General features: G+C 48.9%; 1 protein-coding gene across 2 annotated transcripts; it reads right to left on the bottom strand.

The window, feature by feature from the left end:
• Positions 1–123: 123 nt before the first annotated feature.
• BIRC5 (baculoviral IAP repeat containing 5) lies at positions 124–10,945 on the bottom strand. Of its 2 annotated transcripts, XM_002748795.6 has the most exons (4): positions 10,771–10,945; positions 10,409–10,518; positions 8,457–8,574; positions 124–2,431 (listed from the first exon to the last, which is right to left on the bottom strand). In XM_002748795.6, the coding sequence occupies exons 1-4, from the start codon at positions 10,879–10,881 to the stop codon at positions 2,342–2,344; spliced, it is 429 nt and encodes a 142-aa protein (XP_002748841.1). In that variant the 5' UTR covers positions 10,882–10,945; the 3' UTR covers positions 124–2,341. The 2 variants fall into 2 exon arrangements, with proteins under 2 accessions (XP_002748841.1, XP_017828378.1); XM_017972889.4 differs by lacking the exon at positions 8,457–8,574.
• Positions 10,946–20,460: the final 9,515 nt, after the last annotated feature.

Genomic DNA, 20,460 nt, shown 5'->3' with positions numbered 1-20,460 from the left:
TGCCATTGGAACCTCATCTACAGTCCTGAACCCTCCATTCACAACCCTTCCCAGACTCCACTCCGACTTAAAGAACCTGAATAATGGACACATGGACACATACCTGAAAGAAAGCCTAGGCAGTTGCCATTAGACGAGGGCCTACGGCTTTATTAACAGATATCGATGAAGCTTTCAGGTGCTGGCAGCTATGAGGGTCTGGTTTTAAATGGCCTTTAAGGAAAAGCCGTGGCAGGCGGGCTGAGAGGGGCAGCTCCAGCTCAGCCCTGCCCACAGCACAGGCTGGCAGAAGCTGAGGTCCACATCACCTCCTGGCATGCAAAGGAGTTGAAGATAAAACCATTATTTTCCAGTTTCTCCACAAAGCCAATTTCTTTCCTTTTTTTTTTTTTTTTTGAGACGGAGTTTCGCTGGAGTGCAATGGTGCGATCTCGGCTCACCGGAACCTCTGCCTTCTGGGTTCAAGCAATTGTCCTGCCTCAGCCTCCCGAGTAGCTGGGACTACAGGCACACGCCACCATGCCCAGCTAATTTTTGTATTTTTAGTAGAGACGGGGTTTCACCTTGTTTACCAGGATGGTTTCGATCTCTTGACCTTGTGATCCACCCACCTCGGCCTCCCAAAGTGCTGGGATTATAGGAGTGAGCCACCGCGCCCGGCCCACAAAGCCAATTTCTAAGCAGTTATTATCCATTTACAGACTGGCACAAATATAAAAAATAAGCAGCTTAGGTGAGTACAGAGGCTGGAGTGCATTTTCTGCCAATACAAACCACTGTGATATTCTCTAAGCTCAGAGGGAAAAATATATCTCAGGCCCTGACTCAGATGTGGCAGAAATAAGTGAGTCTGAGGTGCATTTTCACAGCTGTTTCTACCCGGAAGGAGCCTGGGTGATACAAACAGGTCTGGGGTTCATGGCTCTGGTGAGCTCCCAGGGCCAACTGCATTTTTGCCAGGACGCTCATCCTCACTGCGGTTGTCTGGGGAGATGGCTGTTGGCAGGCTAGAGACCACAATGAAAAAACTGACAAAATTAAAAAAAAAACCCAGTAGGGTCTGCAGCAGTGTTTGAAATGACACGCTTTTTATTTCTCAGAAACAGCTGAGATGACCTCCAGAGATTTCCAACGAAGCTGTAACAGTCCACCCTGCAGCTCTACCACAGGGAGGAGGTGAAATCAAATCCATCAACTTATGCCAGGCTTCAGCCCTGCAGGAGCTGCTGCCTCTGAAGAAAGCGGGGACCTGGGCAGAGTACGTCCTTCCCCCATGTGGAGATCATGACAGATGTGAAGGTTGGGCTGACAGACACACAGCCTGCAGCTGCCCAGCCAGTCCCCAACAGCACCGAGCCAAGTCATTTAAAAAGGATTCAGGCCACTGCCTTTTTCTCAGGGAGGAACAGCCAGCATATGCCCCGAGGCTCACTGTCTAATCACACAGCAGTTGCCTAAAGGAGTTTCTGCTAGAGGCTTCCTGTCACCTTATTCTGTCTCCGCATCCACCCGAAATGGATTTCCCCAATCACTTAGAATAGCTTTGTGCTGAGTTTTAATTGCAGTTTGTGCTATTCTGTGAATTAGGAATTCAAACAAAAGAAAACCACGTTGAGAAACTATAGAGGAGCTGGGGGCTCTGTCTCCATTGCCCTCCTCATCATACACAAGTCATGCTTCTACCAAAAAAAAAAAAAAAAAGGCCACTGAGGCAGCACAGAAGTGACAGTTGAGGAACCTGCAGCTCAGATTCAACAGGCACCTGCCAAGTCCACACTCAGGACTGAGTGACAGCCAGTCCACAACATGAGGTCCAGATACATTCACTGCCAAGGCTCTGCCCACGAAAACAAAGCCATCAGCTCTAGCAAAAGGACACAGCCTTCTTCCTCCCTCACTTCTCACCTGGTAAGTCCAGGAATCAAGAAAGCAAAAATGGCTGGGCGTGGTGGCTCACATCTGTAATCCCAGCACTCTGGGAGGCCGAGGTGGGTGGATCACATGAAGTCAGGAGTTCAAGACCAGCCTGACCAACATGGTGAAACCCTGTCTCTTAAAAAAAGAAAGAGAGAGAGAGAGAGAGAAAGAAAGAGAGAGAGAGAGAGAGAGAGAGAGAGAGAGAAGCAGTCACTGTTATAAGCAGCACCAGCTGCACAAGTAGAAGCACCTCTGGCGCCACTTTCAAGACAAGACAAGAGTATAGTCGAAATATCTGATTTGAAAATGTTGACCTCCTTTCCTACGGCATTGCAAGGGTCCCACAGGAACGTTGGTGGCACCAGGGAACAAACCCTGGAAGTGGTGCAGCCACTCTGGGACCAGGTAGCTCCGGCCAGAGGCCTCACTCCATGGCAGCCAGCTGCTCGATGGCACGGCGCACTTTCTTTGCAGTTTCTTCAAATTCTTTCTTCTTATTGTTGGTTTCCTTTGCCTGGAAATAAAGAATAGACACATGACACTGAAACCAGAGCTTCCCATTCATATCCTGTAGATAAGATGACAAAGGAAAAAACAATCAGGGAACAATGACCGAGTACCTGAATAAGCTGGGCCCCGGCTGGGGCAGACTCCCAGCTACATGGGACGAACATCCTGATTCAACTCAACGCCTTCTAGTTTAAGCTGCCTCCTAATCATTGAATAACAGAAAACACCGATGGAGGGGTTGGTATGTACCCAGCACCATTCTACCTGCTTGGCCCATTAACTGATTTATGTTCGCAGTGGTCCCGCGGTGGGTGCTCCCATGCCTCTATCACACAGATGAGGAAACCAAGGTCCAGCGGAAGCAGCCACTCAGGGTTCCGCAGCTAGTCTGTAGAGCTCTGCTCTTAACCACCACCCTACCTTGTCCTGAAACTAGTAGAGTCCAGAGACTACTTCTTCATGTCTAATTAAGCAGACCCTGGTAAACCTCAGGCTCTTCCTCAAACAGAAATTCTTTTTGCTTCCAGTCCCTTCCTGAATCTGTCTCCCAGTTTTTTCATTCTGCTAACAGAGCTCTCTCCTAAGGGGCAAATGACAATCACATTAGCAAACCCAGGGATCCTCTTCCCTATCATATTTTTTATTCATCCTAACTCCTCTGCTACCTTAAAAAACAAAGACCGCTATTGGATTATATTTGTTTTCTGATAGAAGCTAACTTAAAAAAATTATCTTTCAATATGTACTTAAATTTTTTATTTTTATTTTTTTAAAGATGCGGTTTCACCATATTGGTCAGGCTGGCCTTGAACTCCTGACCTCAGGTGTTCCACCCACCTCAGCCTCCCAAAGTGCTGGGATTACAGGCGTGAGCCACCGTGCCCGGCTTTTATTTTTTTAAGAGATGGGGTCTCACTGAGTTGCCCAGGCTGGAGTGCAGTGGCTATTCACAGGCACAATCCCACTACTGATCAGCATGGGAGTTTTGACCTGCTCCGTTTCCGATGTGGGCCAGTTCACCCCTCCTTAGTCAATCTGATGGTCCCCCGCTCCCAGGAGTTCACCATATTGATGCTGAACTAGTGCGGACACCTGATCAGCATAGCACACTACAGCCCAGAACTCGTGGGCTCAAGAGATCCTTCCACTTCCGCCTCCTGAGGAGCTGGGACTACAGGCATGTGCCACTAAGCCCAACTAAATATGTAGTTTATATATTCTAATATAGCCTACGTTTTACCTCATGTATAAGTCTTATTGTATATTATGAAAAGAAAATTTAATTTTAAAATAATAAAAAAATAACAGTGCACTTTTTGTTTTGTTTTAGAGACAGGGTCTCACTCTGTCACCCGGGCTGGAATTCAGTGGCAAGATCATGGCTCACTGCAGCTTTGACCCCCAGGGCTTAAGTGATCCTCCCACCTCAGCCTCCTGAGTAGTTGAGACTATAGGCATGTGCCACCATGCCTGGCTAATTCTTTTGTGTATTTTATGAAGAGATGCAGTCTGGCCACGTTGCCCCGGCTGGCCTCAAAACTCCTGGGCTCAAATAATCCTCCTGCCTTGGCCTCCCACAGTGCTGGGATTCAGGCACAAGCCAGTGCACCTGGCCCAACAGTGCACCTTGCAATGGACTGTAACAGACATCTCTGCAGTCCCGGGAGCCTCACCTCTCCTGAAATGGAAAGATAACCATGGCTTTAAAAACACACATACACACATTATTCAGTTTCTTCTTCTCTTTCAAAAAAGCCTAAAATTAAGCTCCTTTGCATACATGCTGTAATTTAACCACCCCAATGTGGAGGGCAATATCTCCATTTTATACATTTTTACAATAAAGAGGGGGCAAAGCTAACAGAAGAACTCTCACTATTGAAAAATAAAACAGGTGTGGTGGCTCACACCTGTAATCCCAGCACTTTGGGAAGCCAAGGCAGGTGGATCACCTGAGGTCAGGAGTTTGAGACCAGCCTGGCCAATATGAAGAAATCCTGTCTCTACTAAAAATACAAAAAATTAGCCAGGAATGATAGTGTGCACCTGTAATCCCAGCTACCTGGGAGGCTGAGGCAGGAGAATCGCTTGAACCCGGGAGGTGGAGGTTGCAGTGAGCCAAGATCATGCCACTGTACTGCAGCCTGGGTGACAGAACGAGAATCTGTCTCAAAAAAGAAAGAAAAGAAAAAAACTCACTGGCAAAACTTATAGTTGGATGTGGTGGCTCATACCTATAACCCCAGCACTTTTGGAAGCCAAAGCAGGAGGCTCAGTTGAGCATAGGAATACAAGAAGACCCTGGCCAACATAGCAAGACCCCTGTCTCTACAAAAAAATTAAAATTGGGCCAGGCACGGTGGCTCATGCTTGTTTTCAGCACTTTGGGAGGCTGAGGCAGGCAGATCACCTGAGGCCAAGAGTGCAAGACCTGCCTGGCCAACATGGTGAAACCCCATCTCTATTAAAAATACAAAAAAAATTAGCCAAGTGTGGTGGAAGGCGACTTAATCCCAGCTACTTGGGAGGCTGAGGCAGGAGAATCGCTTGAACTTGAAAGGTGGAGGCTGCAGTGAGCCATGAATGTGCCATTGCACTCAAGTCTGGGCGACAATGGTGAAACTCTGTCTCAAAAAAAAAAAAAAAAGTTAGCCAGGCATGGTGGTATGTGACTGTCATCCCAACTACTGGGGAGGCTGAGGCAGGAGGATCGCTTGAACTTGAAAGGTGGAGGCTGCAGTGAGCCATGAATGTGCCATTGCACTCAAGTCTGGGCGACAATGGTGAAACTCTGTCTCAAAAAAAAAAAAAAAGTTAGCCAGGCATGGTGGCATGTGACTGTCATCCCAACTACTGGGGAGGCTGAGGCAGGAGGATCGCTTGATTCCAAGAGACTGAGGCTATAGTGAGCTGTGACTGCACCATTGTACTCCAGCCTGGGCAACAGAGCAAGACCCTGTCTCTGAAAACAAACTTTAAAAAACTCCTGCCACCCAGGTCTACAACTCACCTCTCCTTCTAGTGCCTCCTTTTGTCCCCATCGCAAGTATTTACAAAGTAAACTCTGATGAAGAACTAAGTTGCTCTGTTTATTGCCACATCAAATTTATTCCCTAAACTGGTGGATTTTCACATTGGTTCTAATGTTTCATTGTTTCAAAAGCTGAAGCAGTGAGGCAGCAGTAGAACAAGAATCAGCGTCCAGCACCTTGCCCGGGGTGGCCAGACCTCAGCTTCCACAGCAGTGCCCTGCCCTCCTGGCACGCTGGCAAGGCGGCAGACAGGGGAGTCCTGCCGTCAAATCTGGATCTTGGGAATCCCCAGCATCACCAGCAATAGCATCCCTCCTTGTCTTCAGGGTTTGTATAGCGCATCACACGGGCCTGTGGTCCTAGCTACTGGGGAGGCTGAGGTGTGATCATTTGAGCCCAGGAGGTCAAGGCTGCAGTGAGCCAAGATCGCAGCACTGCACTCAGCCTGAGTGACAGAGTAAGAGCCTATCTTAAAAAAAAAAAAAAAAAAAATTATATTGTTTCACAATTAAACAAAGTAATAAAAACAAATCCATAATTTAAAAGCATTCTGTATTCCAAATTGGGGAGAACAAAAAACAGTTCAAAATAAAAGCCAGTTTTTTAAATCTCCCCGCATTTCTTGCAGGCTGGGATGTCTCCCCTGATTCCAGTCTGGCTGGGTCCGACTGCAGTGCACCAGGACATGGAGACCAAGCGGGTGTCCTGCAGGGGATGATGCCTCTACTTCTGCCTCCTGCCCCTTCAGCTCATACATCCCAAAAGTCTACTTTTCTTAGTCACATCTTCCAAAAGGTGACTTGACTTTCCCTTACCAGAGCACATCTTCATCCCTGTAATGTAACCCTGGAGCGCAGCACCCCCAGCACCCACCAGCGCTTCAGGGCTTTCTGTAACTGGTCTGTGTCAGATTTCAGTGCTCTGTTTGCAACGGCAACAACCCTGTCTTTCTCAGTGCTCTGGAACCCGGCCTCCAGCTCACAACACCACATCCACTGCTCCTCCCCCGTGCTCATGCAGGTTCCAGGCACACAAGCGAGGGCCTGCTGGCCAAATCCATCCAGACCATCACGGCCTTTTATTGTCCAGCACACAGGCTAAGAATGCTTTTTATGTTTCTAAAATGTTGTGAAAAGCTACAACAAAAAGACAATATGCAGCAGAGACTCTGACCCACCAAGGCTAAGAGATGGTCTACGGCACATTACAGAAAGTTGGCTGACCCCTGACCTGGAAAAAGATGCTCCCCAGCCCATTTTCCAGTTCCCACGCTGCAGTTCCCACAACCTCAACTGGTGACAAGCTCTCCCACAGCCTGCTGCACCTACCACTGGCGTCTTCCCTCTTCCTGACAAAACGCAATATTAAAAGCCACTATACTGAGGCCAGGCACGGTGGTTCGCACCTGTAATCCCAGCACTTTGGGAGGCCAAGGCAGGCAGATCTCTTGAGGCCAGGAGTTTGAGACCAGCCTGGCCATCATGGCAAAACCCCATCTCTACTAAAAATACCAAAATTAGCTAGGCCTGGTGATGTACACCTGTAACCCCAGCTACTTGAGAGCCTGAGGCATGGAATCACTTGAACCTGGGAGACGGAGGTTGCAGTGAGCCAAGATCGCACCATTGCACCCCAGCCTGGGTAACAAGAGTGAAACTCCATCTCAAAAAAAAAAAAATTAAAACAAAACAAAACAAAAAAACCCACGCTGGTCAGGCACAGTGGCTCACGCCCTGATCCCAGCGCTTTGGGAGGCCGAGGTGGGTGGATCATGAGGTCAGGAGTTTGAGACCAGCCTGGCCAACATGGTGAAACCCCATCTCTACTAAAGATACAAAAACTTAGCCAGACATGGTGGCACACACCTGTAATCCCAGCTACTCGGGAGGCTGAGGCAGGAGAATCACTTGAACCTGTGAGGTGGAGGTTGCAGTGAGCTGAGATCATGCCATTGCCCTCCAGCTTGGGTGTCAGGGAGAGAGACTGTCTCAAAAAAAAAAAAAAAAAGCCATTATATTCGACAGAACTATTTTACACTTATCTCTAAAAAGGAACACAATTGCTGGGCGCCGTGGCTCAAGCCTGTAATCCCAGCACTTTGGGAGGCTGAGGCGTGTGGATCACGAGGTCAAGAGATGGAGACCATCCTGGTCAACATGACGAAACCCCGTCTCTACTAAAAATGCAAAAAATTAGCTGGGCATGGTGGCGCATGCCTGTAATCCCAGCTACTCAGGAGGCTGAGGCAGGAGAATTGCCTGAACCCAGGAGGCGGAGGTTGTGGTGAGCCGAGATTGTGCCATTGCACTCCAGCCTGGGTAACAAGAGCGAAACTTCATCTCAAAAAAAAAAGAAACACAATTTTCAAGCTGAAAAGGGACCTCAGAAACCACTGGATGGGGCAGGGGGGTCTAACCTCTATTTAGCAAGGAAAGTGTGACCACGACTGGCTTAAATACGCTAAGTCTGCAAGTGGCAGAGACGGAACTATGACATCTCCTGACTCTCCACCCAGAGCTTTGCTACAAGGATATGAAATCCCCCAGTACTTATTCTGTGTGGGGCTGCCAGACTTAGCAAATAAGAATATATGATGCCCAGGCCGGGCGTGGTGGCTCATGCCTATAATATCAGCACTCTAGGAGGCCAAGGTGGGCAGATCACCTGAGGTCAGCAGTTTAAGACAAGCCTGGCCAACATGGCAAAACCCCGTCTCTACCAAAAACACAAAAATTAGCAGGCATGGTGGGGCATGCCTGTAATCCCGGCTACTTAGGAGGCTGAGGCAGGAGAATCTCTTGAACCCAGGAGGCGGAGGTTGCAGTGAGCCAAGATCACACCATCCCACTCTAGCCTGGCCAACAGAGTGAAACTCTGTTTCAAAAAAAAAAGAAAAAAAAAAAGCTTCCTGAGGAAAAACAGGGGTCCCTTTGACAGACTAGTTTAGTGCTAAAGACAATGAACAGGGTTTGAACAGTTCTTATTCCCAATACATACAATTTTGTTCTTGGCTCTTTCTCTGTCCAGTTTCAGAAATTCACCAAGGGTTAATTCTTCAAACTGCTTCTTGACAGAAAGGAAAGCGCAACCAGATGAATGCTTTTTATGTTCCTCTCTAGAAAAATCAGAACAACAGCGGAAAGACAGCTGAAGGAATGAAAGCAGCAGTCTACTCCTCATGGGTCACCTTCCCGCCCTCCACCAGCACACCCTGCTCTGCCTCAGGAGCAAAACATCAAGTCTGATGTTGATGGAATCAGTGCTGGGTCCAAGCCACATTCCCTTATGGCCCCTCTTAGCACCTTCTCTCTCACTGTGGACCTCTCTCCCTACGTCCATGTGACTAACATATCCATTTTACCTGGACTTCTTTAGCAATTAGGTGAGAAAGTGTTATACAGTGTAAGTCCGAAAGAATCACGTGTCAAATCCCTCTAACATTCTCAAGGAACTGTTTGAAGTAATTTCATTTCACTGGAATTGTTATGAAATCCACTGTAAGGATTAAGAGCAAATAGGGGCATTTTCCACCAGGGTTCCCCAAGGGAAACTCTAGCTCAGATTCTCATTTGCTGCTAGTCTCCCTGCATAACTGATTATTGCCGTTACCAGAGCAGTGTTACAATGAAAACATAGCCACACAAAGTACAAAAGGACAGCCAGTAGTTAGCTCTAATCTGAAAACGTGAATACCACTGATATTTTCCCAGTGATCACAGGATGCAGTATAACCACCACAGTGAACATAGTAAGAAAAAAACAGCTACACTCTTCTGATCAGGAAGAAAAACAGCTGGGGTGATTCTCAAGGGGAAAAAATTAAAGTTGTGGAAGCAACTGATTCTAACAGAAAAAACAGGTGAGAAAAGAGTATGGCATTACAGTGTGGAAGACAAGTATCATCCAAGTATGGGACTTCATTTTAATTAACTAGGCATCTTGAAGAACAAAATCCAAAACAACACTGAAGTGTACACTTCCTTTTTTTCTTTTTAAATGTTTAAGACGGAGTCTCGCTCTATCGCCCAGACTGGAGCGCAGTGGTGTTATTCTAGCTCAACCTCCGCCTCCCAGGTTCAAGCAATTCTCCTGTCTCAGCCTCCAGAGTAGGTAGAATTACAGGCGCTTGCTACCATGCCCGGCTAATTTTTGTATTTTTAGTAGAGATAGGGTTTCACCATGTTGGCCAGGCTGGTCTCAAACTCCTGATCTCAGGTGATCCGCTGGCCTCAGCCTCCCAAAGTGTGAAAAACTACCCTTTCAAAGGGTAATTATTGTGTCCTGTGGGTTATATTTCAATTAAACTTTAAAAAAAAAAATCTCAAGGAAAGTGCTTGGACATTCCGGGGAGCTCACAGCAGCAGGGTCTGCTAATGTATTCTGTTGAACCTGAAATGCATCAGGCATCAGGCATCTTTAAGTGAATGAGACTTTCACATCCACCCTAAGGGCATTTTGGTCAAATGAGATTTAATTACGCTGTAAGCATCACCAAGGCACCAGCATTTAGAGACGTATCTGTTCACAATAGCTGTTTAAGAAACAATGAGGTGGCAGGGCACGGTGGCTCACGCCTGTAATCTCAACACTTTGGGAGGCTGAGGCGGGTGAATCACGAGGTCAAGAGATCGAGACCATCCTGGTCAATAAGGTGAAACCCCCGTATCTACTAAAAATACAAAAATTAGCTGGGCATGGTGGTGCGCACCTGTAGTCCCAGCTACTCGGGGCGCTGAGGCAGGAGAATTACTTGAACCCAGGAGGCGGAGGTTGCGGTGAGCCGAGACCGTGCCATTGCACTCAAGCCTGGGTAACAACAGCGAAACTCCGTCTCAAAAAAAAGAAAGAAAGAAACAATGAGGCTGGAAAGCAACCCTCCCAGTATTAAGCGTCTTCACAATTTAAATCTGACAGCTAAAACCCATCGAGACTGGCCAGAGGGGACTTACATGGGGTCGTCATCTGGCTCCCAGCCTTCCAGCTCCTTGAAGCAGAAGAAACACTGGGCCAAGTCCGGCTCGTTCTCAGTCGGGCAGTGGATGAAGCCCGCCTCGGCCATCTGCAAGGGACAGCACAGCTCGTGAGTGGACACGGCAGCCCGGAACCCAGAGGCCCAGCCACAAAGGCCTTGATGGGGACAGAGCAGTGAGGGGAGGGCGGCCCGGACCCGCGGTGCCCAGCCACAGCGGCCTCGCTGGGGACAGGACGGGGAGGGGAGGGCGGCTCGTACCGCCGGGGCCCAGTCACAGTGGCCTCGCTAGGGACAGGGAAAGGCGGGCCTGGGGGACCCCGAGAGTCCCGGCAGTCTCACCCGCTCCGGGGTGCAGGCGCAGCCCTCCAAGAAGGGCCAGTTCTTGAATGTAGAGATGCGGTGGTCCTTGAGAAAGGGCTGCCAGGCAGGGGGCAACATCGGGGCACCCATACCGCCGCCGCCACCTCTGCCAAACCGTCCGGCGACTCAAATCTGGCGGTTAATGGCGCGCCGCGGGGCATATCGGGAGCACACGCCTACTTAGGCGGTCCCCCGCGAGGCCGTCTGGGAGTAGAGGCGGGGCGGCGCGAGGCGGGCCGGGAGTTGTAGTCCGCCCGCCACGTTGCTCAGCCCCGGGGGACTGTGCACCAGGCCACCAAGCGCCAGCTCGCCCCTGCCCACACCTAGCGCCTCCTCGACTTCTTTCAAAGAACGCGTGCAGGTCGGGCGCAGTGGCTTACGTCTGTAATCCCAACACTTTGGGAGGCTGAGGCGGAAGGATCACTTGAGGCCAGGAGTTCGAGACCAGCCTGGCCATCAAGACGAAACCTTGTCCTTACTAAAAATACAAAAATTAGCGGCGCGTAGTGGCGTACTCCCAGTTACTACTCGAGAAGCTCTTGAACCTAGGAGGCAGAGGTTGCAGTGAGCTGAGATTGCGCCACTGCTCTCCAGCCTGGGCGACAGAATGAGACTGTTTCCAAAAAATTAAATAAATAAGTAAATAAATAAGACTCTCAAAATAAATAAAAATAAAGAAAAGTAAAAAACAAAGAGTGCGTGCAAAAAACAGCTGAGGACGGACTGAAGTGCCCATAGTGGGCTCAAGGAGCAGCCAGCCCCTGTCCAGCACACTTGTGCTAAGCCCTTAGCCTGCAAACTCCTTATTCGTTTTTGTTTTTTTGTGTTCCCCACTCTTGAAACCGCTTCGAGCCAGCTTTCCCTCTCCTTGTACCTGACCTGTTAGAAATGCTTGCAGATGGGCATCACCCTGAGGTCCTGCACCTGCTGGGGAAAAGACGTCAGGTTAAATGAATCCACAGTTAATTCCACTGTTTCGTGAGCTATTAACTGGTCCCCGACCCCCACCCCCTGTTTTCTTGAGACAGTGTCTTGCTCTGTTGCCCAGGCTAGAGTACAGTTGTGCCTCCAACTGGAGTGTGCACCGCACTCCAGCCTGGGCAACACAGTAAGGCATTGTCTCAAAAAAGAAAAAAAACAAAAAGAATTAGTAGCTCGAATTTATTTCTTAGCTTAATTCACAAAATTGTGAGCAGTTTTGTGAAGCAAGGTTGAGAGGGAAAATGAGGGCAAGAAAAACACAAAGAGAGACCCAAACGGGACAAGAGGGAGGTGTGAGGTTGAACTGGTTCTATTGGTTGCTGAATTTTCAGAGTCAAAGGTCTCCCTGGTCATCATGAAAAGATCAAGTCCATACCTGAGAGGTCTTCAAAATATTTTGATCGTTGCCAGTCTGAGAGTACAAAACAACCTGTGTTTAACTTGTTTCTCTTTATTTAAAAGGGAGGCTGGTCACCTCTTCTCAAGTTCATCGGTCACTTAATTACTGTGAATTGCCCATTCCTGGGGGTCCCTTGCCTCCCTTTCTGTTGGATTACTAATGGTTTTCCTATTGCTTCGTATGGGTTTTTATACAGAAGGGAGTTAGCTTTACTTGTCCCCCTCAGCCCCACCCCGCTGTGCTGGTTTTTTATTTGCCTTTTGACTTTGTGGTGTGGTTTCTTTCCTGCAAAAGTTTAAAAATTTTTTTTTTTAATCGGAGTCTCATTCTGTCACCCAGGCTGGAGTGCAGTGGTGCGATCTCAGCTCACTGCAACCTCCGCCTCCTGGGTTCAAGCGATTCTTCCACCTCAGCCTCCTGAGTAGTGGACTACAGGCATGCACCACCATGCCCGGCTAATTTTTGCATTTTTAGTAGAAACAGGGTTTCACCATGTTGACCAGGCTGGTCTCGAACTCCTGATTTTGTGGTCTGCCTGCCTCGGCCTCCCAACGTGCTGGGATTACACGTGAACCACCGTGCCTGGTCTTTTAGGGTTTTTTTTTTTTTTTGAGACAGAGTCTCACTCTGTCACCCAGGCTGGAGTACAGAGGCATGATCTTGGTCCACTGCAACCTCCGCCTCCCGGATTCAAGCGATTCTTCCACCTCAGCCTCCCAAGTAGCTGGGGTTATAGTCACCCACCATCATGCTCAGCTAATTTTTATATTTTTGTAGAGATGGGGTTTCATCATGTTCACCAGGCTGGTCTTGAACTCCTGACCTCAGGTGATCTGCACACCTCAGCCTCTGAAAGTGCTGGGATTACAGGTGTGAGCCACCTTCCCCAGTCAAAAGTTTTAAATCTTTATGCTGTCATATTTATCACTGTTTCTTTCTGATTTTCGTTTTCTATTTCTGGTCAGTGTCTTGTTTTTATCTTGCTTTAAAAGGCTTTGTCCAATCCAAAATGCTTTATAAAAGATACTGAGGGCGGGCACGGTGGCTCACGCCTGTAATCCCAATACCTTGAGAGGCCAAGGTGGATCACTTGAGGTCAAGAGTTTGATACCAACCTGGCCAACATGGTGAAACTTGTCTCTACTAAAAATACAAAAATTAGCTGAGTGTGGTGGGCGGTGCCTGTAATCCCAGCTACTGGGAGGCTGAGGCAGAAGAATTGCTTGAACCCCAGAGGCAGAGGTTACAGTAAGCAGAGCTTGTGCCACTGCACCGTAACCTAGGCCACAGAGTGGGACTCTGTCTCAAAAAAGAAAGAAAGAGAGAGAGAGAGAGAAAGAAAAAAGAAAGAGAGAGAAAGAAGGAAGAAAAAGGAAGGAAGGAAGAAGAAAGAAAGAGAAAGAAAAGAAAGGAAGGAAGGAAGGAAGGAAGGAAGGAAGGAAGGAAGGAAGGAAGGAAGGAAGGAAGGAAGGAAGGGACTGAGGCAATGAAGATTCCTTCTGGTTTTTCCTGGTTTTGGTTTTTTTTTTTTTTTTTTTTTTTTGAGACGGAGTTTCGCTCTTGTTACCCAGGCTGGAATGCAATGGTGCAATCTTGGCTCACCGCAACCTCTGCCTCCTGGGTTCAGGCAATTCTCCTGCCTCAGCCTCCTGAGTAGCTGGGATTACAGGCATGCGCCGCCATGCCCAGCCAATTTTTTTGTATTTTTAGTAGAGACGGGGTTTCACCATGTTGACCGTGATGGTCTCGATCTCTTGATTCACCCGCCTCGGGCTCCCAAAGTGCTGGGATTACAGGCGTGAGCCACCGCACCCAGCTGGTTTTGTTTTTTATGTTGAGAACTTGACCCCTCTGGAAAGAGTGTCAATGACGGCAGTAAAAAAAAAGGTTCATATTTATGTTTTCCAAGCTCTTGCAGTTCATTCAATAGCCAGCTTTGTACAATGGGTTTTGTTTCTGTTTTTGTTTTTTGAGACAGGATCTCCCTCTGTTGCCCAGGCTGTAGTGATGTGGTGTGATCTCGGCTCACTGCAACCTCCACCTCCACCTCCCGGCCTCAAGTGACTCTTCCACCTCAGTCTCCTGAGCAGCTGGGACCACAAGCTTGCATGGTCACACTTGGCTAAATTTTGTATTTTTTGTAGCGGCAGGATTTTGCCACGTTGCCCAGGCTGGTCTCAAACTCCTGGGCTCAAGTGATCTGCCGTCTTGGCCTTTCAAAGGGCTGGGATTAAAGGCATGAGCTGCCCTGTCCGGCCTGTATAACAGGTTTGAAACACTGCCTTGGTGGATCGCCTGAGGTCAGGAGTTCACGACCAGCCTGACCAACATGGTAAAACCCTGTCTGTACTAAAAATACAAAAATTAGCCAGGCATGGTGGCACATGCCTATAATCCCACCTACTCGGGAGGCTGAGGCAGGAGAATCGATTGAACCCAGGAGGTGGAGGTTGCAGTGAGCTGAGATTGTGCTATTGCACTCCAGTTTGGGCTACAGAACAAGATTCTATCTCAGAAAAAAATTAAATAAATACATAAATAAATAAAAGAAAAAAGAAAAAGAAAAGAAACACCGCGTCTGTCACTTCCAAAGTTCCCTCATGGGTTGGGACCTGTTTCAGCAATCTGGGTTCTGTCCATCAGTCTGTCCACTCCTGCCCCAGACAGTTATTTTTTGCGGGGATAAACAGAGCGGAGCCCCTGGCAGGAACCTGGAAGGCACAGGAGCCAGAGAGTGAAATCAGGTGCAAGGAACAGACCCACATGTTGCTTCCGGTGTTAGAGAACCAGAGAGGGCCATGACAGGGCTGCCCAGCACAAGTCAGACGGGAGGGCTTTACAGGGCACCACCTCTGTAAAAAGCAACCACCCCAGACAGGCATGAGGACAACCGGACAGGGAAGGGTGGGGGTGCAGCTGACATTGCTGTCCTGGCAGACGCCACTGACCGCATGACCTGGGTTTCCAGAAGGGCCGCCTTCCGGAGCCAGGGGCCAGGGACTGGGCTACCACCGTGGTGAGAAGACAAGGGAGCCAGGGAAGGCTCAGTGGAGGGTGGAGGCCGGTGCTGATGGCAAATCCTCCTTTCCCTCTGCAAAGCAGGGGGTCCCTCCAACAGTAAGTCCTGCAGCCTATTTAAAAAAAAATTGTTAACAGCCAAAAGAAAAAAAAAAATCAGCGTGTCCTCTGCTTTGGAACAGGGTATTCTGAGTCACTTCCGGAGCTGGCCATTAGAGGTGGGACCTTTCACGTCCGCTCCCTTCTCTGATTTTCTGGCCAGAGATAAGAGGCCTGGCCCTATTAGACCTCCAGCCCACACAGGCCTGGTGTCTCCACCCTCTTTTTCATTCTCTCCACCCCCCATATATCCCCATTCTTTAATATAGTAACTTTTTTGTAACTTTATTTTGATGTTTATTTATTTGAAACTGAGTTTCACTCTGTGGTGCAGGCTGGAGTGCAGTGGTGCGATCTCCCTCCGCTTCCCAGTTTCAAGTGATTCTCCTGCTTCAGCTTCCCAAGTAGCTGAGTCTACAGGTGTATGCCACCATGCCCAGCTAAGTTTTGTAGTTTTAGTAGAGATGGGGTTTCACCATGTTGGTCAGGCTGGTCTGAAACTCCTGACCTCAGGTGATCTGCCTGCCTTGGCCTCCCAAAGTGTTGCCATTACAGGCATGAGCACCATGCCTGGCCTGATGACAACTTAAATAAAAGAAAATTGTAAGAAGAGTACAGAGAATACTCATCCACCCTCCACCCAGATTTTCTGTTTATGTTTGACTAGTTCCTTTAGCATTCAGTCTCTCCTTCCTCCTCCCTCTCTCCCTTCCCTCTCTCTACTCCCCACTCTCTTGCTGTCTCCTTCTGTCTCCTGTCTTCCTTTCTCTCTGCCTCTCCCCGCTTTTCTCTCCCTCGCTCTCCCTCTCCGTCCATGTATGTAAACATACACACATCCCTGTATGTGTATATATCCTATGCAAGTGTATGTACATTTACGGGTGGTTTACCTGAACCATTTGTAAGTTGAAGGCATCATCACACTTTACCCTGAAATGCCTCATTCTCTTACATAACCACAGCACAATCATCAAAATCAGGAAACTTAACTTCGCTACAGTTATCAAAGTCATTTGACTTGGCAGGTGGCTCCTAGGTCCCGCTGGTTGGCTTGCCAACTGGGCTGGCACCACCATGGCCTCTGCTGGGGAGGCCACCAGGCACAGACTGAGGGATGCCTCACCTTCACTGTCAACCACAGCAGCTGCCTGCCCTCAGGAGGGAGGAAGGGGACAACTCCTTTTCACTTCTGCGCACAACGTCATCAAACACATAGACAAGGAGGGCCCTGGTGTCCACCTGGACCTGAACACCCTCAAAACCGAGTTCCAGGAGCTTCAAAAGCTCATGGGCACTGGGCCCCCGCACCCTCCCCAGCCTGAGCAGCAGCCACAGCCCCATAGCCTCCGGGAGCAAGTCAGGACCAGAACAAGCTTCTGCAAAAATTTGAGTCTCTGTGCATTTGAAATCCCTGAGAAGCAGAGTGAGGCTGACTTCAAAGATGGGGGTCGGGAAGCAGTGGCCTGTGTGCCTCGACCCCACGCAGCCCCTCAGGGTGTGGTCCCTTCGGACCCCAGCTCTGACCAAGCCGCCTGGGGTGTGGCTGCTGCACTGCGCCCAGCTTGAATATATCCACATGTCTAGATGCATCATAACTTGAGTGCCTAAAGGTGGGGGTCAGGGTGGTTCTGGAGCCTGGGGAATGGGTGGAGGATCCTCTCCTGTCTCTGGGAAGGAGGCCATCTGCAGTGAGTCTGGGCCCCAGGGGCATCTGAAGGCACAGCAGGAAAGGAGGGACTGTTCTTTGCTTCTTTTCCCCTTCTCCTTCCACCCCAAGGTAAGATCAGTGCTTACCAAGTACACACCATTCCTGTGATCCACAGGTGCATGAAATATTTGCATATCATCCACTGGACAAATTATGCCTACAGTGGGGACTTCATATATAAGCGAAGGCTGTGAGGGAACGAACATTGTTTTGAAAGGGCAGAGGGATCTTTTCTTCCCACAACAGCTGGGTTCCTCTTATGTTTGAGTCCCAGTGAACAGAATTGTATCTGTGGGGGTGTCAACCCCGAGCCCTGCTAGGCAGCCCATCTCCAGGTTCCCCACCTTCTAGATTCTCCTTACCTTCAGCTCACCCCTCCACCTCCTGCCACCTTTAGAGAGTGGCCAAGCTTCTTCCCATCCGCAGCGCTTCCCAGGTTAGCAGGTTCTGTCCTGTCACCCAGGATCAAACAAGACGTCAGGCAAACAGATCTTTCCTCGATTGGCATTTCACATTCACATTGCCCTGGTTTAAAAAAGTATTTCCCAGCCCAGGGCGGTGGCTCACACCTGTAACCTCAGCACCTTGGGAGACCAAGGAGGGAAGATCACTTGAACCTAGGAGTTCAACGTCAGCCTGTGCAACACAGTGAGACCCCATCTCTATAAAACATTTTAAAAATTAGCCAGGCAGGCTAGGCACGGTGGCTCATGCCTGTAATCCCAGCACTTTGGGAGGCTGAGGCAGGTAGATCACCTGAGGTCAGGAGTTCAAGACCTGGCCAACATAGTGAAACCCTATCTCTACCAAAAATACAAAAAACTAGCCAGAGGTGGTGGTGGGCGTCTGTAATCCCAGCTACACGGCAGGCTGAGGCATGAGAATTAATCAAACCCTAGGATGCAGAGGTTGCAGTGAGCTGAGATCCTGCCATTGCATTCTAGCCAGGGCAACAAGAGTGAAACTCCATCTCAAAAAAAAAAAAAAAAAAAAAAAAATTAGCCAGGTATGCACCTGTAGTTGCAGCTACTCAGGAGGCTGAGGTGGGAGGATCACTTGATCCTGGGAGTCAAGTCTGCAGTGAGCCATGATTAGGCCACTGGCACTCCAGCCTGGGCAAGAGAGCAAGTCCTTGTCCCCCCCCCAAAAAAAAGAATATAGCCGGGCACAGTGGCTCACGCCTGTAATCCCAGCACTTTTTGAGGCTGAGCAGGGCGGATCACGAGGTCACCCAAGTAGCTGGGATTACAGGCTCCCACCACCATGCTCAACTAATTTTTATATTTTTAGTAGACAGGGTTTCGTCATGTTGACCAGGCTGGTCTCGAATTCCTGACCTCAGGTGACCCATCGCCTCAGGGATTTTGTATTTTTAGTAGAGACGGGGTTTCACCAGGCTGGTCTTGAACTCCGCCTCAGCCTCCCAGAGTGCTGGGATTACAGGCATGCAACACCATTCCCAGCTAATTTTTTGTATTTTTAGTAGAGACGGGGTTTCACCAGGCTGGTCTTGAACTCCTGACCTCAGGTGATCCACCCGCCACAGCCTCTCAAAGTGCTGGGATTACCGGTGTGAGCCACTGCACCCGGACAAAAAAGGATATTTTGAGAGGAAGAGAGCGACCCCATTCACATAAATTTTTTGTTTTGCTTTGTTTTGTTTTTGAGATGGAGTTTCACTCTTGTTGCCCAGGCTGGAGTGCAATGGCATGACCTTGGCTCACTGCAACTTCTGCCTCCCAGGTTCAAGTGATTCTCTTGCCTCAGCCGCCCAAATAGCTGGGATTACAGGCTCCCGCCACCATGCTCACCTAATTTTTATATTTTTAGTAGACAGGGTTTTGTCATGTTGACCAGGCTGGTCTCGAATTCCTGACCTCAGGTGACCCATCCGCCTCAGCCTCCCAGAGTGCTAGGATTACAGGCATGAGCCACCGTGCCTGGCTTTACATAACTTTTATCACAGTATATTGTTAAAATTGTTCTATTTTATTAGTTATTATTAATCTCTTAGAAGGAATACTCATCTACTCTTTGCCTAATTTATAAATTAGTCATAGGTTTAAACTTATCATAGAGGAAAAAACAGCATATGCAGGATTCAGTATTATCCATGGTTTCAGGGGGTCTTGGAGCGAAGCCCCATGGGTAAGGGAGCTGAGTGGATCTTGGCGGTTTTCCACGTGGTAAACACAGATCTATTTGTAAGGGCTGCAGGGTTTCGTGCTGCTTGGATGCATTTATTCCCTGATCAACACTAGGCTGTTTCTTGTTTTTTTTTGCCATACTCAGTAATGCCACAGTGGAAGTTCTATTTTTTTTCTCTCCCGACTTTAAGTTCCAGGGCATACGTGCAGGTTTGTTACGTGGGGAAACGTGTGTCATGATGGTTTGCTGCACAGACACAGTGGAAATTATTTGTTTTTTTCTGACACGGAGTCTGGCTCTGTTGCCCAGGCTGGAGTGCAAGGGCGCAATCTTGGCTCACTGTAACCTCCACTTTCTGGGTTCAAGTGATTCTCCTGCCTCAGTCTCCCAAGTAGCTGGGATTACAGGCACCTGCCACCACGCCTGGCTAATTTTTGCATTTTTAGTAGAGACAGGGTTTGCCATGTTGGCCAGGCTGGTCTTGAATTCCTAACCTCAGGTGATTCACCTGCCTCGGCCCCCTCAAGTGCTGGGATTCCAGGCCTAAGCCACTATGCCCACCCCATAGTGGAAATTCTTGAATGCTATTCATTGTGGGAGAAAGAGGTGGTGTAGTCAGGTGGGTGGTGGATGGATGTAGCTGGCTCCTTGGGACGTGCACACCACCCTCGGGGTACAGAGGAAGCTTGTCCTACATGTAGGTGGCATTGTCCTGTCAAGGTCAAGGTGTTGGCCCCAACAGTGAGACCCCAGGACATTGAGGGACAGACCCAAATGTCAGGGAGATGGAGGACACAGCAGAGAGGAGGCTGAAGCCGAAGGCAGAAGGCAAGCTGACTTGGGGAAACCCTTACCCAGGGGTTGGCAAACTTTTTCTGAAAAGGGCCAGATAGGAAATGCTGGAGACTGGGCTCGGTGGCTCATGTCTGTAATCCCAGCACTTTTGGAGGCTGAAGCGGGCGGATAATTTGAGGTCGTAAAGTTCGAGACCAGCCCGACCAACATGTAGAAAGTCCATTTCTACTAAAAATAAAAAAATTAGCCAGGTATGGCAGCACATGACTGTAATCCCAGCTGCTCAGGAGGCTGACGCATGAGAATTTTTTGAACCCAGGAGGTGGAGGTTGCGGCGAGCCAAGATCGCACCATTGCACTCCAGCCTGAGAAACAAAAGTGAAACTTCATCTCAAAAAACAAAAACAAAAAAGGAAATGCTTCAGGCACTAAGGGCCAGGAGGTCACTGTCACCACCACTCAGCAATGCCCGGCAGCTCGAAAGCTGCCCTAGACAATACGTAAATGAACTGAGCAGGGC

Source organism: Callithrix jacchus, chromosome 5, assembly GCF_049354715.1.
Source record: "Callithrix jacchus isolate 240 chromosome 5, calJac240_pri, whole genome shotgun sequence".
Classification (NCBI taxonomy): Eukaryota; Metazoa; Chordata; class Mammalia; order Primates; family Cebidae; genus Callithrix; species Callithrix jacchus.
The sequence above is the reverse complement of the archived record's forward strand: the minus strand, read 5'-3'. Positions and strand labels throughout refer to the sequence as shown.